At 40.6% G+C, this 27820-nt stretch overlaps 1 protein-coding gene across 3 annotated transcripts in view; it reads left to right on the top strand.

The window, feature by feature from the left end:
- LOC139965086 (prolow-density lipoprotein receptor-related protein 1-like) overlaps positions 1 to 27820 on the top strand; it is a 120468-nt gene that overhangs the window by 71651 nt on the left and 20997 nt on the right. For 2 of the 3 annotated variants that reach the window (XM_071967293.1, XM_071967291.1), the window contains exons 41-71: positions 181 to 310; positions 1576 to 1845; positions 2235 to 2380; positions 3122 to 3244; positions 3558 to 3776; positions 4217 to 4400; positions 4728 to 4932; positions 5810 to 5999; positions 6748 to 6882; positions 7259 to 7384; positions 8576 to 8692; positions 9719 to 9826; positions 10069 to 10227; positions 10835 to 10948; positions 12203 to 12325; positions 13463 to 13585; positions 15526 to 15648; positions 16144 to 16263; positions 16831 to 16950; positions 17610 to 17741; positions 18781 to 19001; positions 20169 to 20356; positions 20770 to 20819; positions 21275 to 21422; positions 21811 to 22028; positions 22603 to 22851; positions 23766 to 23906; positions 24301 to 24429; positions 25042 to 25077; positions 25939 to 26046; positions 26841 to 26963. In XM_071967293.1, the coding sequence (XP_071823394.1) occupies positions 181 to 310; positions 1576 to 1845; positions 2235 to 2380; positions 3122 to 3244; positions 3558 to 3776; positions 4217 to 4400; positions 4728 to 4932; positions 5810 to 5999; positions 6748 to 6882; positions 7259 to 7384; positions 8576 to 8692; positions 9719 to 9826; positions 10069 to 10227; positions 10835 to 10948; positions 12203 to 12325; positions 13463 to 13585; positions 15526 to 15648; positions 16144 to 16263; positions 16831 to 16950; positions 17610 to 17741; positions 18781 to 19001; positions 20169 to 20356; positions 20770 to 20819; positions 21275 to 21422; positions 21811 to 22028; positions 22603 to 22851; positions 23766 to 23906; positions 24301 to 24429; positions 25042 to 25077; positions 25939 to 26046; positions 26841 to 26963 (4578 nt within the window). The remainder of the gene's footprint in view (positions 1 to 180; positions 311 to 1575; positions 1846 to 2234; positions 2381 to 3121; positions 3245 to 3557; positions 3777 to 4216; positions 4401 to 4727; positions 4933 to 5809; positions 6000 to 6747; positions 6883 to 7258; positions 7385 to 8575; positions 8693 to 9718; positions 9827 to 10068; positions 10228 to 10834; positions 10949 to 12202; positions 12326 to 13462; positions 13586 to 15525; positions 15649 to 16143; positions 16264 to 16830; positions 16951 to 17609; positions 17742 to 18780; positions 19002 to 20168; positions 20357 to 20769; positions 20820 to 21274; positions 21423 to 21810; positions 22029 to 22602; positions 22852 to 23765; positions 23907 to 24300; positions 24430 to 25041; positions 25078 to 25938; positions 26047 to 26840; positions 26964 to 27820) is intronic. The other variant, XM_071967292.1, reaches the window with a different exon arrangement.

Here is a 27820-nt window from a genome sequence, read left to right as displayed (position 1 = left end):
TCAAGTGCAACCGCACCGGTGGTTTCTCTCTCTCTCTTCACAATAGGAGCACTCTTCCTGGTTAATTTTCTGACACATATAGATATTTGTCTCAGGTCTGTTATTATTAATCCATACTTTTTTTATTTCAATAGTGCATACTTTCTAGGCTTTCTCTCTCTCCCTCTCTCTGTCGTCAAGGTAACCTGTATTGGGCCGATCAAAGAACCAACACAATCAGTGTAGCAAGGATCGGTAAATGGGAACCGTACGTCGTGTGTCGGGACACGGTGGGGTCCGTCACGAGCATCGCCGTGGATTCTATCGCGCGGTAAGTTTAGCGGAACCCCGAACCGTTGATCCATTCCTTTTATAATTCCTTGTAAAACTTATATGGTTTCTCTTGAAAGCCACATTTATGCATTTAAAGGTCAGTAAACGGAGACCACGGGACACAGCGATATATTTACCTTTGGATTTCTCATTCCCTAGATCCGTGCAAATGGGTCAAAACATTTTCGAAAAACAAAGCATCATGATTTTGTGATTTGATTAATTTTCTTTCTAGTACACACAATGGTAACAAAAAAGATCGTTTAGATCTTTGAAATGGGTGCACGATGCAACTTGAACTTCATTTGGGCAGACCCTTTGATGTTATTCAATGCTACTCATTGTTTACAAAAATCTAATGCATGGTAAACGAATAGATCCTGACCTGTTGACCTATCTAGTATTTGATCCCATGTGTCCCTCTCTATGTTTTAAATGCTATTTTTGTTCAGCCACGTAAAGTTTTGCCTCCTATGTTAAAAGGATCACTTTGTCAAAAATAAAAATTAAAGTGGTATGAGGATTTATGACCTGGCAGTATTTTTTATATATTGTTTTAAAGGTTATTAAATGGTTTACAAAATATCAAAGATGGAAGTTTGCCCAGCTTTTCGTTTTTTACTTTGGTCAAGCTGCAACTTCAAAGATCAGAATAAACAAAGAGGGAAAAATTTACTGTAGAAATTCATGGTTCTTGATGGTAGTTTGCAACAAAAAAAGACAAACTTCGAATGGGTAGCAAGGAATTGCATGGTGTTTGTATATGCTATGCTTAATTTTGTTCAGGCTGTTGTTATCATAAAATTGTGTCCTATCTGATAGTGTGTTTTGGACCCCTGGGACGTGTCACCAACCCCCCCCCACCCCCCTCACTCCATTTTGTACTCTTCAATTTTCCTTAAGTATGTTATTAAAATGAGAATACACTCTTCTATATCACATATTTTCCTGGGCCTCTGCCGTTGTTTAATTAGGGGAGGGGGCGACCGCCATATTTTTGCCCCCCCCCTAGGGGCTCAGGGATGACTCCTCCTGACCCTAGCTTGTCCAGCCTGATGCTATATTCCTGAAAGTTTGTCTATCCAGTAAGAAGTTTTTTTCTGTCAGTAAAGCTCACCGAAAGAGTAGTTTAGATTTTTTTATGTCTAGCAAAATGAGAAACCTGGAATGGGAAACCCCGATGCAACCTTTTTTACCTCCGAGGCGATGCAACCCTCAATTTTTTCTTCGTCTTTGTCTTTTCCTTGCATCTTCCTCTCTTAGCTATTTATTTTGGACGTCAAACGAAGCCAATCAGTCGAAAGTTTGTAGGTCTTATCTCGATGGATCCAATCAGACTACGGTTCTCTCCGATGGCCTCATGGAACCCAAATCCCTGGCCGTGAACGATAACAAGTTGTACGTTTGTGACGGCAACAGAATCATATGCTCGGATCTTGATGGCAGTAACCAGGAAACTATCTTTGACGGAGGCGAAGGGTACGAAGTTTCCAAGATAGCTGTGGACGAACAGTTCTTGTACTGGATCGACAAGTCAGTATTAATATCACTTTTATTTTTATTTTCGTTTTTTTTGGTTTTGTCATTTACGATCATGACATGCTTTTTAATACGATTGGTCGATCTAAGGGTTGCCATGTCAACCATTTGATTAGGCTGTAAATGTCAACCAGTAATATTTTAGATTATCAAAAGTAGTAAGTAATGTTTGCCAACCGTCTTTATCAGCTCAAATACTTGTCTGCCGCCATCTCTGTGTGGTGAGAAGACCACCGTACTAACCACGGGATACTTTGGCACAAAATGTTGATGTTGTGTACATTTCAATAATTACATTTACAATAATCATTAATGAATTGGAAGTGTTAAACGTACCTGGTACACTTTTTTCAAAATTCCAATTCTCTTCTTTTTTTTTGCAGCCTCTTCGAGTCGGGCTCAATTTTACGGATCAATAAAAACGAGCAAACGGACACGGTCACGGACGTCGACAAACTCAAAAACGCCACGACCAGTGAGGAGGAGGAATTGACAGATATCGTTATATACAGTGAATCGCTACAGAATGGTGAGTCCAATTTAAATAAAGAGATATTTACAGCGGCTGAAAGTTCATTGCTTATTAAAAAAAATTTGCTGGAAATTTTATGCATCTACGAGCAGCCTCCTAGCTCTTTTTATCATGAAGATACAATGTTTTATTGTTTGTTATATTTTGTTGATAAAAAGCATCCATGCTCGGCGAAAGATGTAGAAATGTAAAAACATGGTTCTTGCAATGATATCTAAATTTTTATTTATTTATTTATTTATTTTTTTTATTTATTTATTATTATTTTTTGTTTACTATGTTTAGGGTTCTATTTATTATCGTTTAGTACTGGATGTTTATAACTATCTGTTTTAGGCTTTTACATTAATTGTCTTACTATACTATAGTTTCTCATACTTATATTTAAACATTGACTACGATTTAATCTATTTTACTATTTACGTACTTCTGAATTTGTTTTGGACTATTGCGTTTTGGGCTTTGTTTTTAATTTAAATTTTGTTATTATTTTAGTATCGTTTAGTACGGGTGTTTGTTTTTTATATTGTTGCTTTTACATTGTTTGCCTTATTGGTTCTATTTATTTAATATTTTGGTTTTTGTTACTATTTGTTTTTAGGTTTGACATTTGCAAAGCGCTTTGAACAGCTTTGCTGATTATGCGCTATATAAATATTACATATTATTATGATCTTCTTTTCTCTCTCCCCCCCCCACCCCTCCCTCTCTCTCTCTGTTCTCTGTCCATTTCTTTAGAAGGAAATAATTCATGCTCAGAAGAAAATGGAGGATGCAAGCAGCTCTGCTTCTCCGTGGGAGATATCAGACGATGTGCCTGCGCATACGGAAAACTAGATGACGACAACATCTCTTGCAACGGTAAGGAGATTAAAGCAGTTTAGAAAAGTAGCATTATCTTAACAATAAAAGTCAAATATTGTCATTAAATGGCAGAATCTAGAAAATATGCCAGCTGACCCTTTTCTTCTAATTCTTCTTTTAAAAAAAAAAAAAAAAAAAAAAAAAAAAAAAAAAATCCGTTTTCTGCATTTTCTTGTTGATGTTAACTTTAGACTGTAAAAGGAAGGCAAAGGTCTAAAAAGATGGGCAAAAAAGGTACAAATTGAGCTTTCTATGGTGAATATACATATCAATTTTTTAAAAAGGTAGTTTAAAAACCTCGATATTGCAGCCTACGACGACTACATCATCTTCTCGGAGCGAAAGACTATAGAGAGGATCCCGCTGGGGAAGGATTATCTGGGTTCTATACCGAGGCTAGCCACAGCCAAGAACGCCATCGGGATCGCTGCGGCGTTCCCGGTCAACGGAATGTTCTTCACCGACATTCACGACGGTTCCTTGCAATTCATAAACATGACCAATGCCACGCAATTGACGGTGAAAAAAGGTGAGACGAATAGTCAATATCTTGAGGGGGTAGGGAGGAAGGGGGAGGAGGAATGGGGGAAGGGGGAGGAGGAATGGGGGGTATGAATTAACCTATGATCAAAATAAGTCGAAAAATACAAACAGCCACAGGGTTTTACATAGACATGGCCATGTTTTGGGTTTTTTTTTTGTGCAGTGTGTTTGCAGGGATATGTTTCATTATTTAGGGGTAGTAATTCCATTGTTGTTTGTTATTTGTAAGGTTTGTGGACACATGAGATTTACAGAAGTGCCAAGGGATATTGTTCCCAGTATTAGTTTAAGTTCTGTTTTCTATGGCTTTGTAGATATATTCTGTGTCTCTCCTAATGACTGTTAAATTCATACCAACTCATTGAACTTACTTTTGACGTTATTCCCCCCCCCCCTCGCCCGCCCCTACCTTTCATTCTGTGGTAGGAATCGGATCTGTGGAAGGAATAGCCTTCAATCACATCACCTTCGAACTATTCTGGACCAGCTACACCAATTCGTCCATCAGCCGCATGAGGGTGTTCGACCTCAAACCTTCGGTGGAAGAAATTGTGGTCAAGATGACTGCCAGCGATCACCCAAGAGGGATCGCTCTGGACATTTGCAGAGGGTGAATAAACTTCTTCTTTTTCCCTTTTTTATTTGGAGTTGTTGATACATTAATTTCATTTGGTAGTTCTGCAAAATTGACCATCTTCTTACTTATCCGAAATAATTTTCCAAAACCATTTATCCGAGATGGGTGATGATTACGATGGAAATTGTTTTATTTATGAACACCGAGCGTGGCATTTGGCTAATGCCAAATTCTTAACCATCGTGACAAGACGGATTTGAAGAGTATAAAAACAAAAAAGGAGACATAAAAAGTCAAAAAGTCAAACCAGAAGAGCTATTTGTTCATTTTTATCTTTTTCATTTTTGTTCGATCAAAAAGAGATATTTACTGGACGAATTGGAACGAAGTGAAGCCGAGCATCATGAAATCTAGCATGGCAGGCCACAATCCCAGGGCCATCATCACCAACGACATCCGAACGCCAAACGGCATTGTCGTCGACGAAGTCGCCAGCAAGCTGTACTGGTGCGACGCCAGACTGGATAAAATTGAGAGAGCCGACTTGGATGGGTCAAATAGAAAGGTATTCTCCCCCACCACCCCCCTCCCCACACCCTGCGTTGGCTCCCGTCTTTCTACAATTCTTGAGAGAAGAAATGTATGGTTAGAAAGGATCCAAAGGATCCAAAAGGAAATGAACTCTGGGTTTGGAATCTCATCCTACCCAGTACATGTCTCTGCTCCTGGCCATCATCTATTATTTTCCAGTCCGTTTTTCGTTGTTTGATTCCCTGTAATGGTTATCGATTATCAGACTCAAATTTTAATGGCATATAAATGGCTAAAAGAACATCCAAAAATTTAGTTCCTCTGTAGGCTCTGACTTTTGCAAATTATTCGCCAGATATTTTCGTAATGTTATGCTTTGACAATTAAATGTTTCACGGTAGTTAGAAAAAATGCTTTATTATTATAAAGGGTCGAGAGCACTATCTGAAATCCTATACTACGCTGTCGACTTAACTTGAGGACAGCCACGGTGGATAATTTGTTTGTATTTATTTGTTGTATCGTAGCAATAGCAAGCGGGATGTTGCAACCCAGGTTACAGTGTTTTTTCCATGATAGCTTTGAATAGCCGGGGTGAATTTTCACTGAATCAACCGATGCATGTTTTCGGACACATGATTGTACTTTTTAAGTGGATTGCATAAGGGGCTTTCATGATTTGACCTTGGGTTGTTCTTTGCTTTTTTCCATGTCATTATTATTGGCAACTAATATTCGCCATTTCAAAATCACTATCAGATGAAGAAGCTGAGCATTTGCAGGTAAAAAACAGTTGTTCGTTCGTTCGTTTGTTTGTTCGTTCGTTCGTTCTTCTGTTGGTTCGTTCGTGGTGATAATTTCCTGTTAACGTCCCGTGTGACGTGTTTTGTTCATCGCATTTTATCAAACAGATCATCGTAGATTCCGAGCCTGTGCACCCGTTTGGCCTGGCCGTCCACGAGGATTTTCTCTTCTGGACCGACTGGGTGACGAGAGCTGTGATACGAGTCAACAAGTACACGGGGGGTAATTTCACCGTTTTACGGGACAGTTTGCAGCAGCAGCCCATGGGAATTGCAGTATTTACACAGCCGTTACAGTGTGAGTTGCAAGATCATGAATGTTCTGTTCATGTTGATACCTTTAAGTAAGAGAAGCGGCTTCTTTTTTATCAAGATAGTTTATGATGGGTAGTTGGTCGTGGACACGGACTCCTACTACTCACAAATACTCAGCAACCTCTTTTCCTACCATTGTTCCATCCCATTTCTGTTTATATTTACTTTTCTACTACTGCAAAAAGGCTATGCATGCATACAAACATACATACATATGTACCTACGTGTGTAGTCTCGTACATACACACACACATACACGCATACATACATACATACATAGTTTCATTGCCTTTAATCGCTTTTCATAGTATTGTTATTTCAGTATCATAACTTTTTATACTCTCCTTGTTATAAATTGTATTTTGTGCTATTTATACTGGAATAAAGGAAACTGAGAAAAACTGCCAAAAAAATTACATTTCCCACAAAACCCATTCCATTCTATCCTCATGTATGTGTGTGCTTTAGAGTAACTATGCACACTCTACCACAGACCTGCTATCCCACTTCCCCCCTCCCCTCTCAAGGTGTGACAGGAAACTCAAAGATCCCAACAAAATTGAGATCGGATGCTCGAAAACCTGGAGATTGTGCAAACGGTCCGAACAGGTTTACATAAAGATCATCTCCCGTGTTAGCTCAGCTTGACTTTGTGTAAACCCGTTTTACTTTGATTGCCCATGAGATACTTGCAGTTATATATACGCTAAACGGTTGATCTAATTCTGCAGGTGAAAATTTACCGTGCGGCACTCAAAACGGTGGCTGCCAAGATGACTGCGGTACCGATGAATATGGAACGATTATCTGCAACTGTACGAGAGAAGGAGAGATCCTCTACGAGGACGGAATGAGATGCGTAATCGGTAAGGCAAACGTGATGATGTCTTCAGGGTGATCGAAATTTGGCAAAGATTTATCCTCCTCCAACTCCTATAGTAGGTTATAAGTAGAAAATTCCCCCAAAATGCTATAAAAGAGATAGTAATAATAATGGTCACCAAAAATTAAATGATTTAAGAAAAACCCCTTTTTTACTGACAGCTGCAGTTTTTATTGTTATTTTGTATCACACCACAGTATGTGAGCAAAAAATGTATGATAGATAAAGGTGACTTTTATCGTAATCAACTTTGGAAGCGCCAGATCAGATCCTTTGATGGGATTTGTCTGCCGTTATTGTATTAGCACTTCTCAGGGTATTTTATCCCCACCACCAATGCCTTTACATTTTTCCCACAGAGGATGCGCAGTCTTGCGGGGAAGACCAATTCCTTTGCGGGAACGGAGATTGCATTCCTTACCAGGACACGTGCGATGGCCATCCAACTTGCGCAGATGGGTCTGACGAACTACCCAACTACTGTGGTAAGTGATCTCTCCCCGTCCTTGGCAACTACGTTGAGTCCTGTTTCATTGTTTGTTGTGCCGACGATTTCTGATGTTCGCGAGGGATGAGGACGAATGCGAAGAAGAAAAAGAAAAAGAGATGCAAAAAAACTGAAACCAAAACTAAGGCTGAACAAAGCAAACGTTGATTGAAAGGATGTTTGAGTGATTTGATTTGACCTGTTGATGTTAATCACATGATCAGTCTCCACCAATCAGAGTAGTGTTATGGTTAAATTTGCATATCTTTTGGAGTGTCAACCAATCATATTGGACGATAACATCAGGTTCTAGGATATCATTCAGGATGGTCAATATCATGGCCGTGATAAGATTTTATAATCATGTATGCGCGTCTTAACTTGTTCATTTCTGTAAAGGATTGCTACACAACAGCTGCTATCAGTGTTTCCTAGATTATGACTTGTTTATCAAGAACATCTTACAAAAAAATTGGAAGGTTGAACGAAGATATAAAAGTGAACGAGACAGAAGGTAGGACAATGGCCAGTGAGATGAAAGGAAAGTCTAAAGATGAAATGGCTAGAGTTGATATTCTCCTGGAATTCTTAAGTCTGTGTGGCACTGGTGTATATGTCCTCTGTTTGCAATTTCAGTCAGTCTCTGAATAAGATCCTGCTAGGATCAAAATGTCAGGCTCTGTTAACTTGTTTGTATGAACATGTAGGCTTATTGCAATAGCTATAATCAGTGTGCTATAGACAGATCCTTGATAGGGTATTTAAAGAAGTATTCCCATGGGAGTGACTGTACGCTCCTCAATGTTTTGGTGACAGAATAAATATATGGTTTTGGTGCATGGTCAGTTTGGAGGAGGTGAGGATAAGATCAAGTTAGCTTCGTTCGTAGTTAGGTCTCTCGAAGAAGATGGGTGGTGTAAAAATGCAGTAAAGTGGTTGTCTCTTGGTAAAACTCAAAAATTTAAAAGGTTTGAAATATTGCCCGGTTCAAGAAACTATGCCGCTGTTTTTTTTTTGGGTTCTGTCTTCAGTGTTATGGAACACGTTTTCAGTGTTATAGAACCGTGTTATGGAACACGGTTGTAAAGGTTTCTGATATCACGAAGAGAGATACAGAGTTTGTATTCACTTGCAACCGACTTCTTACTTTCTTTTTCTCTTCATCTGTTTTTTGGTTTTAACCAATCAGAAATGAGGGCTTGTCGCGTGGGGTTCTTTAACTGTAACAGCAATCAGTGTTATCCTGACGAACTAAGGTGTAACCAGCAACTGGACTGTGTTAATGGACTGGATGAAGAAAACTGTGGTTAGAATCTTGAATCCAATTATGTTATATATATATATATATATATATATATATATATATATATATATATATATATATATATATATAAATATATAATGTATATATATATATATATATATAGATATATCTATATCTATATATATATATATATATATATATATATAATGTATATAGATAAATATATATAAATATAGATATAGATAGATATAGAGATATAGAGTTATAGAGATATATAGAGATATATACATATATATAGATATATATAGAAGTTTATATATATGTATATAAATATAGCTTTTTAGATATTTAGATATTTTTTTAATATTTTTTATGACATACAGAATATATCAAGTGAAAGTCACAGAATCAAGTATCTAGGAATATAAAATAGGAGGGAGGGGAGGGGATGGCAGGGGAAGGGAAGGGAGGGGAGGGGATGGCAGGGGAAGGGAAGGGAGGGGAGGGGATGGCAGGGGAAGGGAAGGGAGGGGAGGGGATGGCAGGGGAAGGGAAGGGAGGGGAGGGGATGGCAGGGGAAGGGAAGGGAGGGGAGGGGATGGCAGGGGAAGGGAAGTTGAGGGAAAGATAAAGAGGGTAAAGAGATTGGAGAAGGGTTGGGTGATATTTAGAAGCAGGACATACTTTTTGGTGTATGGCTTGAAATTCAAACTGTTTCAAGTAATTCTTCCAAAATAGAAGAGAACAGCAACAAATTCACAGGTTGGTTAATAGCAAAATCTACATAATCATTGTTTTGTTCGTGGTTTAAAATTGGCTCTTTCTTTGCATGAAAGTTGTACATACAGATAAAAAAGTACATCATTTTTGGAATTGCAATAGAAGTGAGTGGTATTTTACAACTTTTGTGAAAAGATTGTTCAAGACTTGCACAATATTTATTTATTTATTTATTGATGGATTCATTTATTTATTTATTTATTTATTCCTACATACTTAACAATAATTTGAGTGACTTAATTTTTGTTTTTGTTTGTTGGAATATGTCCATATTTCCATCATCACCAGGATGCCTGCCAAGTCAGTTTGAGTGTCAGTATGGGGTCTGCATCGAAGGAATCCTACGCTGCGATCACATCAAAGATTGCCAGAATGCTCTGGATGAAATGTACTGTGGTATGTCAACTTCTTCTGTTGTTAGGAAGCAGTGTATTAACGGATCTAAGAAATATCTGCTTTTCTGCCAAGTTTTAGACAAAAAACAAGAAAAAATTGCAAACATTAAGTTTCTTATATTGTGCCGGGATAACGTTTAAGACTCAAGAAAACAGGTTTTTTTTTTTCAGTTTCCCTACCTTTTTCTGTTTTGACAGGCCCTTTTCAATTTTTAATCCCTTGCTTTATTTGTACCCATTTAGAACCCTTCGACTGTGCCGCCTGGTACCCCGATGGCGTCGAGGGGGAAGTCCCGCCATTTGAAAACTGTGCGAGTACCTCGGTCTGCATCCAAAGCTCCTGGAGATGTGACAATGTCGATCATTGCGGGGACGGGAGCGACGAAGACGGGTGTAGTCTAGGTGAGGCTGTTTACAAACAGGACAGGGTCTAAAAGACAAAGCTGCAGCAGATGCAGCATCCTGCTCAGCTAGGCTGAGGCAGAGGAATGATATCAGCTGATGACCTGTGTGATGTCATTGTAGAGCACAAGGAGAGTATAACCAAGGCAGCCTAGCTGGAATGGGGACAACAGGACTGACTATCAACTGCCTTTGGTTTACTCTATTTACTGTTTACAGGGGTGGATCCAGGGTTTTAGAAAGGGGATGGGGGTGGGGTGAGGGGGTGGCCCTGGGATAAAATTTTAGTTGTGAAGTTGTGTATTCTGAGGCATGATTAGTTATATATATATAGAAATATATATGTTAGATCTATAATTAGGTCTATACACAAGGTTGTGCTGATAACTACTTGGGTTGAAAGGGTGGGAGGTGGTGGGGGGAGGCGGGATTGCGGAGGAAGTGTACACCCTCGGCATCCCCCTGGTGATTTCTTGTTTGTGGCCTTTACAGTTTACACTCCCATTCATTACAAATGTTACACTTTTATGTTCTCAACATCACCATACATCACCCCCCCCCCCCACAACGGTAATTCACTTTGTTTCGTCTTTACCCATTCCTCCAGTCTGTCCAGACAAAGATTATTATCGTTGTAGAAACTCTGAGTTTTGCATCCCGGAGAGTTGGCTGTGCGACCGTGAAGTAGACTGTGTCCATGAGGATGACGAGGAAGGCTGCGGTGAGCCCACGTTTCACTTCTGTATAAAACCCCGTCAAATATCTGTTGATGTCACTGAGGGCGTTGTGGTCAAGTGGTTAAGGCAGTGGACTTGTGATCTAAGGATTACAGGTTCGAGCCCTGGCCGGATCATTGCGTTGTGTCCTTGGACAAGGCGCTTTATCTGCATTGCCTCTCTTCACCCAGGTGTATAAATGGGGACTTGTGAGGTAACTTGTAAATATAGTTGCGTGCGCCGGTTTGTGGCTGCACCCTATGGGAAATCCCCCAGGGAACACGTGGTTGTGGTGCACTGTGGTACCCCAGGAGAGATTGATTGAATTGTGCACACTTTGGTGTGTAGGTGTGTAAAGTTACCAATGACCAGGGTTGTAAAGTCGTGTGAGAGGGCCTTGGCCCTGAACAAGACTGTAAACCTAAATAATAAATAAATAAATATAACTGCTACTAAATATATCGACGGACCAAAGATATCTTCCATACCGTATCTCGCCGGACGTACCCTGAGTTTGTGTCTGATTCTGGGTTGTAGTGACCAGATTGCTTTCTGTAAGGCAACGGTGTCAGAAAGGGCAAAGGCTGCAGCAACTGCAAAAATCCTGCAGAGCTCGGATGAATGGTTATGAAAACAATAGTGATTACCTCCTGCTGACTTGCACTGCCTCTTTGTGTGGAACACAACAGATGCAGCATTGCTGCAGCCCCCTCAGCTTCCTAACCATTTGAAATGGTTACTTAAGTGTCATTTTTTAGGGTTTTATGCATTTCTCTTGTTTGTCAAGTAAAATGTCAATTTTTGCTTCTCTCCTCCCTGCAAATTCAGAGGAGACTAGACTTAGATGAAAAAAGAGATTTGCAACTTTTAATTTAAATAAAGATGGAGATAAAAAAATGAAAAGAAGAAGAAAACAAGATGGCAAGACAAAATTTTTGATTCCTCGAAAAAAAAAGGAAAAACCCCATCTCATTGACAAGGGATTTTGTGGTTAAGTTGCTTATCAATGGTACCCAAATTTGAACAGCATTAAGTCTTTTTTTTGGGGGGGTTAATTGTTTTGAATTCCTTTTAAATTGGTAGTTAACTTTGATGTACAAAAGATATGCATAATTGATCTAATTAAAGATAGCCACAGGCAAAAAGAAAGAGAATGCGAACATCTGGAAAAGACGACCAATTTGAACATTATTTCCAGTCCTTTTTTTCAAGTTCTTAATTCCTTCGTTTCTTCATCGATGCGGTAATTTTTCCAACAGAGACTAACTGTCACCAATATGAGTCGCCCTGTGCCGAGGACCCCAGACAGTGTATCCTGAACCACTGGAAGTGCGACAGGGACGAGGACTGCCCAAATGGCACCGACGAACTAAACTGTGGAGGTGAGAAATTCATTCCCCAGAGGCGGTGACGGCTAGGTCTCGTGGGTATAAATCGGGCATGAGCTTTTTCTGCGAATTTGCGGAATATCTGTGATATCTTTTCTACCTCGGGACGAAAACTATTATCCTAACAAACTTTAGCATACGCAAACTGGAGCCTATACCGCAATTTTTGCCAAATTCCGTGATTTTTTTTTACCCCAGGCTCATCCCTGATAAGTGCAAATAATTCTAAGAGGGAGGGAATGGTTTGATGGATAAGACCGAGATCATTTACGGTCCCAGATACACAAAACATTACGTGCTTCTAATCTTTCTGGAATTGATATCATACCATGCTTACGGTAAAGGACGGTGGTCAAAGCTGACATTGTTAAATCAGTTTAGAAATGTACACCACACAGTTAAATGGATAAATATTATATACAAATGTTGATACTTTTGAAACTTCAAGGAGGTATTTATTGTGTGTTGAATATACTGTAATGAAAAGTGTCTGGCCAACAAATTCTTTATGATTGAATTAAATTAAATTTCTTCAAGTACAACAAATTACCTTTCACCCTACCTCCCCCCCCTCCCACCCCTGGTCCCTACACCACCTTGAATTACCAGTGCTTTGGTTGAGTGAATAATGACTGTGGCATTAGAAGCAATAAAACCTAGCACCTGAGAGGTCATAGGTTCAAGCCTTAAAACTGGGAAATGGAATATTGGTTTTCTCATCCAGGAGAAATCCACACTTTTCTTCCTTTTTTTTGAAAACAGCCCTCTAAATTGTTTAAGCAATCCAAAATGAGCAAAAGTGTAATTTGACAGCTAGGCTTCTCCCACATAACATTCCATAGCAGGTTAAAGGTTATAGGGTAAAAGGTTAAAGGGCAAATGACCATCGAAAACCCAACCATAGAAAACCCTAGCAACACAATTACAAAAAAAAAAAATTAATACATGTTAGTTTACTTAGCGTCACAAAATAATTGATGTTATTCTTACTCTTGTTGTTGTTGTTGTTATTGATGTTGTTGTTTTAGCAAGGCTAACTTCAAGCCACACTATACCATATCTGTTCCTGTTCAGTTTATTTTCCCCCCTGTACATTTCTGACGAGATCAATTTCTCTTTCCTTGCCTGCAGTCGATGGACCTACCTGCTCTCCGGAGCAGTTCCGCTGTCCCGGAGGCGATAAGTGCATTCCGTTGTCCTGGAAGTGTGACAACGAAGACGATTGCGGGGACCGGTCTGATGAGGAGGACTGTGGTAGGTGAAATTTTGTGTGTTAACGGGTGTGAAGACTCGCGCAAAGAGAAACGTCTAATGCCGGTAATTTGACCTAGTTTCAAATGCGGTGTAACAGAAGTGTTAAACACCACAATCGATCCCAGAAAATACACACACAGCTTGCAACCGTCGATGATTAGACACTAGTGTACAGTCAGTACAGACTGCTGCGGTCAATACCAACAGCACAGTATACAAACGATACAGCGACGGATATCTCTGGTCCAGCTAAAGATAACAATTAAGGTATCACGTTCCATTACTGTCTGCATTTTGTAGCGACACCAACAAAACGTCGCAAGCAACAGAAAGTTAACTTTTTGAGATGGCCGCACGCGGTTTGGGGCGAATCTTCAATGCCTTTAATACAAAACCTCGGCACATAAGCCGAGTCAACCCGATCCAGGCTTGTTTTTACCGTAAATGGTGAAGTGACCGAAGAAGTTTTGAAAGTAACATGACTGTATATCCACATCAATGCCAGACTTCGGCATGTGCGTGTAGTGAAATGTTTATGCATCTCACTCATGGAGGGCCGCAACCGTTGAGAAAATACTTCCCTGTGAAAGCTTGAAGCAAATTTTAGAAGATTAATAAAAATAAATGAGACTTATATAGCGCCAAATCAGTAGACAAAAGTCACTGCTCAAAGCGCTGTACAAAGAAAAGATTAAACTTGAAAGACGTTACCATTGAGATATAAATTATATGCAAATTTTGGTAAATATGAATTTGCTGGATGCATTCATAATATCTTGGTTGGTTGAGGCTTTATTTTACTTGTAAATGTAAATGTAAATAAAATCTTATATAGCGCACTACGCGCGATGCATCTGTGCGCTTTACAAACAATCTAGAAAATACAATGGCATAAAACAATAAAAAGAAAAAACAGTAAATACATATTACCATCTACAGAAATATACAGGAATATGAGATCGAAAAACTATTAAAAGCACTGGTGAAGCGAAAAGCGATAAAACAGATTGACTACAAAATCTACAATTTGAATGCTAACAAGTGATAATTCCAATTGAAGTTAGAACCTAAAAACCAACACGACAGAACAATAGAAAACAGATATAAACAGGAATATGAGATCTAAAGACTATTAAAAGCACTGGTGAAGCGTAAAGCGATAAAACAGAATGACTACAAAATCTACTATTTGAATGCAAAAAAGTAAAAATTCCAATTGAAGTTAGAACCTAAAAACCAACACGACAGAACAACATAAAATCTAAAAAATCCTAGAATCCATCATTTGTAGTGCTCTTGAAAGAGATGCGTTTGAAGGTGTGACTTGAAGGAGGTGAAGTTTGTGATGATCCGAATTCTGGGAGGCAGCTCGTTCCAAAGATCAGGTGCGGCGACCGAGAATGCTGTAGGGCCATAGTGCTTCTTGTTATTGGTGTTGCGAGGAACGAGAGTGAACGGCTTAGAGCGAAGAGCGCGTTTGGGTACACGAGGTGTGGTCAGCTCAGACAGGTAAGACGGTGCCATTCCATGTATGCATTTAAATGCAGTAATTAAAATTTTGAATGTTATGCGTTGGTGTATAGGTAGCCAATGTAGATCGTAGAGGATAGGAGTGATATGTTCGTGACGTCGTGAACGAGTGATCATGCGAGCGGCTGCGTTTTGGATAGTCTGTAGAGGATGAAGTGCAGTTTTAGAAAGAAAGTTCAGAAGAGCATTACAATAGTCAAAACGGGATGTAATAAAAGCATGAACTAAGCGTTCTGTGACGATATCAAACTTCTGACGATATCAAAATTCGTTCTCCTAAAAACCTGATTATCCCTGCCAAAAAGCCGCCTTTTTGTTTTTAAGCCAAACTGCTCCGTCATTGAGGACACTCTGATGTCATCTGGATTGAAGAGAACACTTTTTTAAATTTGTTATTTTTCTTGTTTCAGTCGATGCCCGTTGCAATGAAGATCTAGAATTCACTTGCGATAACGGCCAGTGTATCCGCAGGGCCTGGGTGTGCGACCACGACCATGATTGTATCGACGGATCTGACGAGAGTGACCAATGTGGTGAGTGGCCGGTTCCCGGACAACTCCCCCCTTGACGATTATCCTTGGACGACTCCCCCTCGGACAATTCCCCCGGACAATTCCCCCCGGACAATTGCCAACCCTGACAATTGCCCCCCGGCCAGGGGGGAGTTGTCCGGTCACCAAGTGGCCCATGGGGTGGTAGCTTTATTAAAAAAACTCTATTCAAGGATACCAGTATTTGCAACTATCTCACTGGGACAGAAATGTGTTTGGTTAAATGTTTAAAGAGAAAAAAACAGGAAGAAAACAAAACTGTTAACAAAAAGGGTTTGTGTTGGTACATGTATAAAAGGTTAATGACATTTGCATCATTTCAGTGTGTTCAATTAACTTGTCTGTCCATCCGTCTGTTCAAATTATGTAATTTTTTTTTTTTTTTTTATTAATTTTTGTCCGTCTCTGAAGGATGTCCTGCTCAGCTGGAAAAATTTGATAAATGTTATAAAATCTTGTTGCCGATCTCCTTTGCAGTGTATGCACCGTGCGATGGCACCGAGTTCCAGTGTGACGACGGCCGGTGCATCTTGAAAGATTGGCAGTGTGACGGACAAGCGGATTGCATCGATCATAGCGACGAAGACAATTGCAGTGGTAAGTCTCAGAGCAGTTCCAAAGCCACCCCCGACCGAATTCAAGGGGCTCATTCTTAGGGAGGGGTGGGGGGGAGCAGTTTTAGTAATATCCCTGAGGAATAAACTGTGGTTCCAGTTTGCTTCGGAAAGTGTATGGATGACGAAAAGACTTGTTGACACTAATGGTTTCATTTTGTATGACAGGGTCATGGATGGGAATATATTTATTTTACGATTAATTTTGGAATTGAATAGCTGTTTTCTTCCTTTGGCTATCTTGGAAATTAAAAATCTGTTGATGGGGTCAAAAAAGGAAATTAGTAACCTAACTTTATATGATTCTTTATATCACCAACCTTCCACCATCCCTCCCTCCCCCCTCCTTCTTCCTACCCCCTATGTCTTCCCCCTCCCTCCCCCAACACCCAACCCCTTCATAAGTAAACATGAGGATAATGTTCAACTTAAGCTAACAGGAGAAGAAATGGAAAGCAAAATGGAAGTTCAAAACGCTTTATACGGAAAAGATAAAATGACAATCGCCGTGTCATCACAAAGCTAATTGTTTGTTTTTTTAATCTTCCAGAGTGTGCAGAACAAGGACTTTTCCATTGTGGAGAGAACCAATGCATCAGTACGCAAAAATTGTGTGACGGGAACGAGGATTGTGACAACGGGGAAGACGAAACCGATGACAAGTGTGCAGGTAAGAATTTGAGAGATCAAAGAAACAAGCCACCGTATGAAGTTACGCAATTGTATCAAAGTTACAGGCTGAATAGTTTTTTGTTAGGAAAGTTCAGATGTTCTGATGTGGTTGGGAAATTTAAAGTCTGTATGACCATCGGGGTTTTTTCGACAGTTACGTTTTCTGCGACAGAATAATTTTTGTAAAACCAGGATGTGGAAGTTTCAGTTTATCGTTGTGATTGTATTAAAGATAACAATTGATAACAAAAGATAACAATTGATAACAATTGTATTAAAGATAACAATTACAAACTTTGAAAGTTGGACAAGTTCTTTGGACATTCTCAAAATTGAATTTTGATGAAATGTGGTGAATGGTTATGATGAGTGTAAGTGAAATGTGATATGATGAAATGATCTCTAGGAGTTATGCAATGCAAATGTATTTAATGTGTTTTTTTTTGGCATCCAAACACGTTTTAAATTGGTATTTTGATTTGCATGCATAAAAAGAAATCCAATTTTTTTCTCTCTCCTTTCAAGGAATGACAGTAAAGTAATATCTGTAATAAATTGTTGAGGGATTTGTATTAAACCATTCACCTTTGAGGGGAGACATGAGAGTTAATATATCATGTGACTTCTGACTATATTTTTTGGGGGGGTTGTCGACAGATCACAGTCCTTGCAGAGATGACCTACCATGTTCACAGAGGTGCGTGGACCGGCCTGGAGATAACTCCTTCTACTGTTACTGTTCACAAGGCTACACGCTTGTCAATGGAAGCGTTTGCAGCCTACAACATGGTATGTTAAATTACACTCGGATACCGTCCCTTTCAATTTGGGACAGTGTTCCCACGAAATAGGTGTTAGAGAGCAAAATTTGGGTGTTGTGTTTTATAGTGATGGTGAGAGGGCCAACCCTGGTCAATCATTGGTGGTGTGGCGGTGAAAGGGCCAGCATTGGTCATTCTTGTTGTGTAACAATGGGTGAAGTGGTGAGGGAGAGGTCGATGCTGGTGGATCAGGGTGGTACGATGGGGGCAGAAGTCAAGCCTGATCACTTTCAGAGTTGGGGTGAGAGGTCAACCCTAGCCACCACTGGTAGTGTGGTAAGTGAGAGGTCAATCCTGGTTCCTTTCAGCTGTGGGTGGAAAGGTTAACCCTGTTTTACTCTGGGTTTACCTTAGAGTCAGAGGTCAACCCAGGTCACCGGTGATACCTGAAAGTGCGACCCCTGTGGCTTACAGATTTGGGGGTTAGAGGTAAACCCTTGTTTCTAGTTGCGCTACAGAGAGAATTGAAACTCTGGGATCTTAGGTATGAGGAGCAAAGGTCAATTCTTGAGGTGTCAGTTGTGGATGAGGTTGAGAGGGTGTGTGTGTATGTGACTGTAGTCAGGTGTGTTGCGATGGATGAACATTGTGCATCTTGGTTCATACGTGATTGGTGGATGAGAGGGGTCAGCTGTGGTCATTTTGACTTTTCTGCGTGGGTGAGAGGTTCCTTTTTCCGGGATTGCTCATATGTGACATAACGGTAGTGAGAGGTCAAACTATTGGGGCAATTGGTGTGCTGTTGGGTGAGTCTTAAAAATTGATTTTGAAGAGGTAAGATTATCGTTGTCAGCTCAGGGCTAGCCACAGCTACCATTAGGTTTATGTCACGTGTGTGGCACCAGATAAACAACCTTGTGAGCTCAGCGCTAGCCACAGCTACCATTAGCTTTCTGTCAGGTGTGTGGCACCAGATATGAAATGAAACATCCTTATGTATCAATCAAAGGAGGGTGGCACTTTTTTCAAATCATTCGCTTTGGTTTTTTTCCCCCGGTCTACTTCAGAAATCAAGCCTTACCTAGTCTTCTCGAATCGTCGTAACATCACCGTAGCGCCTCTGGACGGTAAAGGCAGCAAAAGCATCATCAAGGGGTTGGGGAACGCCATCGCCGTGGACTACGACTGGCAGGCATCGACTATCTACTGGTCGGACATCCTCATAAATGGCGAGGAAACATCCACTACCATCTACGCCACATACTTCAACTCACAAGACAAAAATCGGGTGAGTCACCACGTTGAGAGTACGACGACCGGGGATCCCCGGGGGCGGGGCTGCAGCCTCCTGCAGCCAGGCTGCATATGGCATACTAGCTACATTCTCACACATTAGCCACTGCAGGTCGGCAAAGATGATCCCTATTATTTGATATCGATTGGTACTAGCTAAGCAGGAATTTGGGGCTGTTGCACCTTTTCTCTTTTGACATGGTGGCTACTCTTCTATTCCTTGTCCTTGTCCATGGCAAAGGCTTCTATTTGGATTGGTTATAGCATGTGTGTATAGGTGTCTCTGTCTGTATGTGATGCCCTTCCGCTTGTGAACAGGATAACACAGAAAAGGGACGAACGTGGTACGTAGAATCTGCTTGGTCAGTACAAGAACCCCACTGGAAGGTTGTTGGAGGTCAAAAGTTCTCTTTTTGGAGGTGAACATAGGTGCCAAGTCTTAAAACCTATGGAAACTTGATCAATTAAAATAAGGTGCCACTCAGTTGAACTTCATACTCAGTGGTAGATAGCTTCCCCCCCCCCCCCCGGTGAAGTACAGGGTTCCTATTGTAATTGTGTGGAGGTCGAAGGTCATTTGAGGGTCAACATTGATCAAGGTCAGAATACCTTGCAGGCAGTAACTGCAAAAGTAGAGCTTGGAATGAATTTCGTTCTGGATTTGTAGGTCGCCGTGGTAGCGCCAGAACTTGCTCTGATCACTGAAAGTCACTACTGGCCAACACTCTTACTTGCAGTGGTACTGTTGAATGAACCAGAGCTATCCTAGTTAAATTATGCGTTAAAGTGGGTCTCATAGCGGTCATGGCTCCCTCCCACCAACCATTTAGGTTATATTCCTCGGAGTACTATAAGACTCGCTAAAAGGTTTCTTCAGTTTTCTGTTTAACCTTTCAGTGACTGTAAGTTAGTTGGACTGGATTAATTAACTCGTGAGGCTGTTATTCTCTACTGGGGGAGAAGGTAAATTACCGGGGTTCATTTAAATGGCTCCTTGGATATCAACCTTTCCAAAAATATGTACACAATACAGCAGGAATCGAGAAACATAAGTGGACTGGCCTTCGATTGGGGTAGAGGGGGAATCTCGGGTAGAATGAAGGGTTCATGCATCCCTACTGTAGCGCAAGGACAAGTCTTATCCATTTTTGTTTCTCTCAAGGTCATCCACAACAGTGGAATCCGAAACGGAGATGGACTGGCCGTAGACTGGGTCGGCCGTAACCTCTACTGGACAGACAAAGGACTCAACGTGATAGAAGTCTCGAAACTAGATGGCGCTCACCGAAAAGTCCTCATGGATGAGAATTTGGAGGAACCCAGGGCCATAGCTTTGAATCCCAGGATTGGGTAAGTTATTGTTTCTTTAAACCTTTGGGAGGGGTGGAGGGGGGTGGGAGACAGGACTCCATGGGTCAGAAATAACATATTGAACACAGCTGCAAAATGGGGAGGGGTGGAGTTGGGGTGGGGTAAAATAAGGTATAGAAAACACCTGGGTAATGAGTCATCGTGTATTCCCTAAGAGCACAATGATTGGTCGTAGGAATTTAGTTTGAAGTTTGAACCATACTGACACAATATTTGCAATTGGTCAAAGGGATTAGCTCCCACTACATTTGCTTTTTTTTTAAACTAAGGAGTGCTGATTGGGAAATAATTAAACAACCCCTACCCCTGTTTGACAAATTTGTTGCCCACCACCCATAATATTGGTGTTAATTCTACTTTAATCCATCGGTGTATTTTTCCTTTTTAACTAGTACATTTTTCTGGACCGACTGGGGCAGTTCACCATACATCGGGAAAGCAGGTTGGTTTTCCTTAAATTTACTGGTTGAATATTTCAACAACTTTTACTTTCCTTTCTGTTTTTTTTCTTGCTTGTTTTGCTATCAGTTTTGTTGTCGGTTTAAGCAGACATCTTCTCATAGAAATGAGAAATGTTTGTGGGACCGCAGGTTTTGAAAATATTCCCAGATATATTCAAAGTTGATGGGGAAACAAGATCAGATGTTAGGTTATAATTCTTAAAAGTTTGGTCATGGCAGACAGATCCAACATTTAGAGTGAACGATACTGGTCACGTTAAATCAGCCTTTTTCTTTTCATAACCATTATCCCCTTCCCACCCGATTCACTCGTACAAAAGGCTCGCAGCAATGGTCTCTCCTATTTATGATGTTAAAGTGTGGTAGAATCAAAGCAATCAACGCAAAAATGGCAGGAGCCTTGAAGTTAATCTCCCATCTCTCAAATTTATTTCAGGTATGGATGGATCAAACTTCACCAAGCTAGTCACGACCAGACTCTTGTGGCCGAACGGACTGACGATAGACTACCCGACGGATCGAGTGTTCTGGGCAGACGCAGGGACGGACAGAATAGAGTTTGTGGAGTACGACGGAACCAACAGGTGATGGTCAAACTTATAGACCAATTGTGAACTCATTTAAGGGGCAGGGGCAGGAGGCAGGGGGAACATTCCCAGACTAGAAAAAGAGATATTCAAGAAATTGTGGCTCTGTGTGTCGTTCTTTTCCAGTTTTCCATTTGTTCGTTTACTCAAGTTTATCAAAATAAAGAAAAACTGTGTTTTATTTTATTAAAAAAAAAATATTTTTATAATTTTTGAACAAAACCAGTATTCATGCAGCCCCAGAAGACAGATAATACTAATGAACGGATAAGGTGGAGTAATTGAGTCTCTCGTCGAAGTGTTGAAAAAATTTGACATTTATTCCATAGTTGATGAATTCAATGTTTTTTTTTTTTACAATCCCTCTCCTCTCCGTCCTGTCCAGACATCTGATCATAAACGAGGGCGTCGGCACGCCGCACGTCTTTTCGATTTCGGTGTTTACGGATTTCATCTATTGGGGAGATTGGAGGAACCACACCATCTACAAAGCGCACAAGTATCACAACGCGAGACGCAACAGCGTCGTGACAGCTCTCATAAACAACACCAACCAACGGCCTATGGATCTTCACGTCATGCACCCTCTGAGGCAACCGAATGGTCAGTCCCACGGTTCCAGATTTACAGTATTTTTTTTTTCTCACCTGGTTTTGTCTTTTATCTGTCACCTAAAATTGTTCTACATTTCAGTCAGCCCAGCACCAGGTGTCCAAAAAGGAAAAAAAAAATCTTGCTCGAGAAGTAAATGGATCCCCCGGCCTAATTTTTCTTCAAATTCTTATTCTGACTTTGCTTTGGCTCTAACCATTTTGTTGTTGTCAGGGTGAATCTATGCATCCCTTGAGGCAAATTGTATTGATTCTGGCACAAAATAAATTTCGAAATTTTCAAAACTTGTAGAATAATGTTCAAAATGTAAACACCCTTTGTATACTATCTCCAGCTCCCCACCCTCTCCCGTTCCTCTTTCCCCTCCGCGTATTTTGAAAAGTACAAAATAATTGTGTCCATCCCATGATTTGTGTGGTATCCAATTTGTTGATTAACCATTAACCATCAGTAAACCAAGTAATACAACAACAAACAACAAGGAGACACTTGATTGCCCAATCATATTTCCCTCTTTATCTTTTTTTTTTTATCATTCCATCTCTATTTTTCGTATCTTTTGCAGTCACGAATAATCCCTGCATCGACAACGGGGGATGTTCCCACCTGTGTCTTCTGACAGAGGGCGGTGGCAGTAAAGTATGTGCTTGCCCCACTGGCAGCATGACCTTACAACCGGACGAAAGGACCTGCGTGTTGAACTGCCCTCCTCTCACCTTTGCGTGTGCAACATCCAAATGTATATCGTATTGGTGGGTCTGCGACAAACAGGACGACTGTGGGGATAACTCAGATGAAGTTGAGAGCATATGCAGTGAGTTTATCCTCCCCACCCCTTACCCCCCTCTCCCCATCTGCTCACCCCTTTCGGATCAACTAATGTCGAATTGCACCACAGCTGTTGTGGATGATTTCAGAGCCGGAAAAAAAATCCTATTGCAGAGACTGACCATCACTGCTGCCCTTTTATCTCTTATTCTTCGTTGTAAAATTCAAATGGCCACCATCTCTACCCCCTCCCCTCCCCCCTCCCCTCTCTTACCAATGGCACAATATGACTTTTAGCCTGCTTGATAGGTGCCCTTTGGATTCATCATCTTCTTTTTAACAATCACAGCTTTAAAAGTTAGATTTTACTCATTTACAAAGGCATAAATAGCTTTCAATAGTCTAATTGGAAGTGAGAAGAGCTGAGGTACCTGAAAGTTTTATTCTTAGTGCTCAAGGATTCATCGTTATTTCTGTATGGGTACGTCTTTCACTGTTCTGTGAATACATTGTTTTGATAACCAGGAAGCTGAGCCATTAATGCCCAATGAAAATTGAAGTTGCCACCCATCGTACATTTCTTAAGATTGACTGAAACTAAATCAGCCGAGTGTTACCTGTAGAGGAAAGGCCCCTTAACTCTTAACTTACGTGCTATGGGCCATCTCGATATTTGCCTGTATATTGAACTATTGTGATAGGTGGGGGAGGGGGGGGGAGGGGGGCAGGGTTTGAATTGGGTGTTTTCTTGACATTAGCATGACACGGTCAGACTGTAAACGTAGTTTTACGAAACCAACCAAGGAAATGTTGAGAAAAAAGAATAATTAAAAGAGAAACATTATTTCAGTCTATGACAATAAGATCGTACTTCGATAGCAAAATCTCTCTCGGCCTTATACTCAAATTGTTCAGATAAATCGTGGGTTTTGTGACTGTCATGTTTTTACCTTCTTCCAGGGGACGTGGACCACCACTGCGAACCGGGGATGTTCCAGTGCCATTCCTCCACACCAGATGATCCCGATTGCATCGCCCAGGTTCTCGTGTGCGACATGGAACCGGACTGCCGTGACGAATCGGACGAAAGCATTTGTTCAAGTAGGTCGAAGGAACTTGTAAACTCGGAGGAATATCCAATATCTTGGCACGTTCTGACTAGAACCCCACCCCTCCCGCCCCCCCCCATTCTCGGGCACAAACAAACACCAGAAATGTCGACAAAGGGATCACCACCAACTGCTAAGGATTGGATAGCTCCATTGATAGAGCATTGGACCTGTATCCCTTAGGTTGCTGCTTTGAACCCTGTTCCAGCCCCAAATTCCTCTTGTCTTTTTTTGGCCTTCTCAAGGTCATTTTTCATCTTTAAAAGTTCTAACTTTACTGAACCTTTCCTGTGTATCAAAGTATTAAATGCCATCCTATTATTATCCCCCCGTTCAAATGAATGGTTTTGTTAACAACTCTTTGATTTTGTTTCCTACCGATACAGAAGATTCTTCAGGAGCCTGCTTGCCTCACCAGTTCCAGTGCGTCGGAGACGGTCGTTGTATTTCTGCATCGTTCCAATGTAACGGTCACACGGACTGCCCCGATGGGACTGACGAAGAAAATTGCGAAGGTAGACCAGAAAATCATTTCATCTTTTTTATCTCCCGCTACTACTCATATAAACAAATAGCACACTTTATAATGTGGTTCCGAAGCAGTAGGACGAGGTGTTGACTCTACGTGTTAGTATAACACAACAGATTTTGTATATTCTGGTCGAGTCTAACATCATAATAATAATAATAATAATAATGATAGTAATCAGCAGTCATTTTTGCGATGCTTAAAAGCCGCCACAAATGTGGGAGAAACCCGCAAGGGCAATATGGATTACAACTTACATGTCAGGTGGGTTCCAATTCAACATTTTAACTCAAATTTGGAATCTTTTCAATTTAGAAAGTCATTTCAGATGGGTAAACAGTAGATTGCTCTTGGATGAAAACCCCACCTCACTATGACCCGGCCGGGTATCAAACCCGGAACCTCCCGATTGCTAAGCCTCATTGCTTCAAATGCCACAGCCTTTATCCACTCGGCCACAGCATTTTTATATGTTTGTCTGTTATTAAATCGAATCTCTTTTTGAATGGGGTCGATGAAAAAATTCCCTTACTTTATGACAAATGCCCATATCTTAAAAAATCACTGTTCTTGATCAATCTTCTTCCTCCTCTTGCAGGTTGCGGCGAGCAAGGCTGCTCCACAGATTCGACGGGTAAACAATTCTTTATATAAAACCATTTCACCTGTGTCAGTTCTTCCCAGGAATGGAAGTTTTTTTCTCTCTTTGTCGTTTTCCGTTACCCACTTAAATCTTTCTGTTGTTACCTTAGTTTAATAGCAGTGACCATTTCTTAGAAGGTCAAAGCCCCTATGCGTGTTTACGGTATAACATTACTTCACAAGGAATGCTCTATAGAAAAGTTTTCATTTTTTATGATTGTGTCACTATACATGTTTAAAGTAGCTATTCTATTAGCTACGATGTCAAAAGTAGGATGCTGAAGGGGGGAGGGGGGTTAGCTACGATGTCAAAAGTAGGATGCTGAAGGGGGGAGGGGGGAGGGGGGTTAGCTACGATGGCAAAAGTAGGATGCTGAAGGGGGGAGGGGTGAGGGGGGTTAGCTACGATATCAAAAGTAGGATGCTGAAGGAGGGAAGGGGGGAGGGGGGTTAGCTACGATGTCAAAAGTAGGATGCTGAGGGGGGAGGGGGTTAGCTACGATGTCAAAAGTAGGATGCTGAGGGGGGGAGGGGGGTTGGCAGAACAGGACATGCTCTGTGGTGCTCCACAGTTTTGCACAATAGACAGCTGCAGGTCGTCAGGGGTCGCCACGATTGTTTTATGTTGATCCATGAGGATTTTTTGTAGCTGCAACAGTTTGTCGTTTAGACACTATGTCTCAACTGTTCGTATTCGTTCTACTATAAAATTGCTTCTAGAAGGATGTCGCTTACAAAGTTATTATGTACCGTTACAAACGTCTGACACAGCAATGTTCCTGTCTAGGCTGTAGCATCGTGATCATTATTCTGTCTTTTATCACGACCATGGTTTTCTTTTTCAAATGTTTAGTCTGCGGTAACGACGAATTTGACTGCGGTGGCGGTGTTTGCATAGAGCTGCTCTGGCGATGTGACTACGAAAACGATTGTGCCGACCACAGCGACGAGAGCGACTGTCGTAAGTAAACCTTTGTAACGTTCATCGGGTGCAAGGATGTAGTATCTTCTTCCTCAGATCGATCGAAGTTTTGATATGCTGTATATGGACGGTAAAAATAAAAAATGTAATTTAGTCCAGATTGTGCGTCTATACCACGGTCATATTTTAGGAAACGACCAATTAAATGTCAGAGAATCATCAACAACGAGTGGCTGGACTACACAGTCCAGTGGCAAGACCACCACAAGTCACAATAAATACTTCTACATCCCGAGATTACAAATTGGGCCATTACAAGTTTGTCAAGACAAAACGGTTGTAGGATGTCATCTGTGGAATTCTAGGAAGTTATTGTATGAATTTTAGTTAAAGAAGGAAAGAAAAAAGTTGAAATGTTGTTAGAAGTTATAAGACAATAGATGGAACATTAACATTTGGGTCTTGAACGGGGAGCTGATGTCATCATCCGATTTAGCCAATTTTGTTAGTAAGCATCAAAGAAGAGATCTCTTTGAAACATATTTTGCCCTCAAAGTTTCGAGTCGAGTGCATTAACATGCTCAAAGCACGTAAATCTGCGTCTTAGGCATGTCATTCGTTCGGAAAGCTGTACAGGTGGAACCATGAGCCAGTCTATCACCTGAGGGTGCCAGTCTGCAAAGGATCATCAGACTCATCGTGATGTCAGTACTGCAGTTCAGAGATCTCTAGCAAACAGACTGCAGATGATGCAGATTGGGACCTGTGACAGCGCCCTTTGTCAAAAAGCTGGAGAGCCTCGTTGTTCATTTTCTTTGTTTTCTCTCCATCAGCTGCGATTACTTGCGAGGAAACCTGGTTTGCCTGCGAGACGACGAATGAGTGTGTACCAGACAGCTGGAAATGTGACGGCGAGATCGATTGCTCAGACCAATCAGACGAACAGGAATGTCCGGGTAAGCAATCGTCAACCAAATCAGGATAATATTTTTTTTGGTAATGTCATGACAATAAAGAGCTAGGAACTGACAAAAAAGTGTTAATCACGACGTTCTAACTCCGTTTGGCTTCGTGTGTCTAAAATGTGTTGTGGCAATTCCTTTGTCTGTTGCGATGCTCGTTAATTTCTCTTTTCTCTTTTTCTCTTTCCTTTTACTTGGCTATTCTTTCTTCTGTTTCATAATTATGTCTTTAGTTTTGGATTTGTCCATTCTCCTTTTTAGCTATTTCTGTTTTTTGAATGCTAATCAGTGTCTTTTGTTTCTTTAAAGATTGTCTTGTGAATTTGAGCTATTTCATCTTCTTTTTAAAATTGTCATGGACGTATTATCTGCCGGATACTGAATTACTAAGAAGGGTCTTCCCTTAAATCTGTCTTGTAAAATATCAGCTATTATATGCCGGATACTGAATTATGAAGAATAGTCTTCCCTTAAATCTGTTTTCAGTTTGTTTTAATATCCTTGTAATACCCAGATCGTTCTGAGTGGCATTGCTAATGATCATGGAAAGTAACGAAAATCATGGCCTTTTTTTAATTCACTAAATTTCAGAGTGGAAAAGTCATGCAGTATTGAATGGATACATGAAGAAGAACAATCATGCAATTTTTGAAGAAGTTGATTGTCAGTTCTTTCAAATAGCTTGTGTCAAATAAATTTAGAATTATCGTCTCCTATAACAGAGCATTTGAATGTTTGGGTAACCGTGGAATCTGCAAAAGCTGTTGCCATGTAAAATTCTCTTTGATCAGTGATATCAAAGATGTAAACATAATCTTGCGAACAAATTTTTCTCCTATTATCAAGGTTTT

This window comes from Apostichopus japonicus, chromosome 23 (genome assembly GCF_037975245.1).
Source record: "Apostichopus japonicus isolate 1M-3 chromosome 23, ASM3797524v1, whole genome shotgun sequence".
Classification (NCBI taxonomy): Eukaryota; Metazoa; Echinodermata; class Holothuroidea; order Aspidochirotida; family Stichopodidae; genus Apostichopus; species Apostichopus japonicus.
The sequence above is the reverse complement of the archived record's forward strand: the minus strand, read 5'-3'. Positions and strand labels throughout refer to the sequence as shown.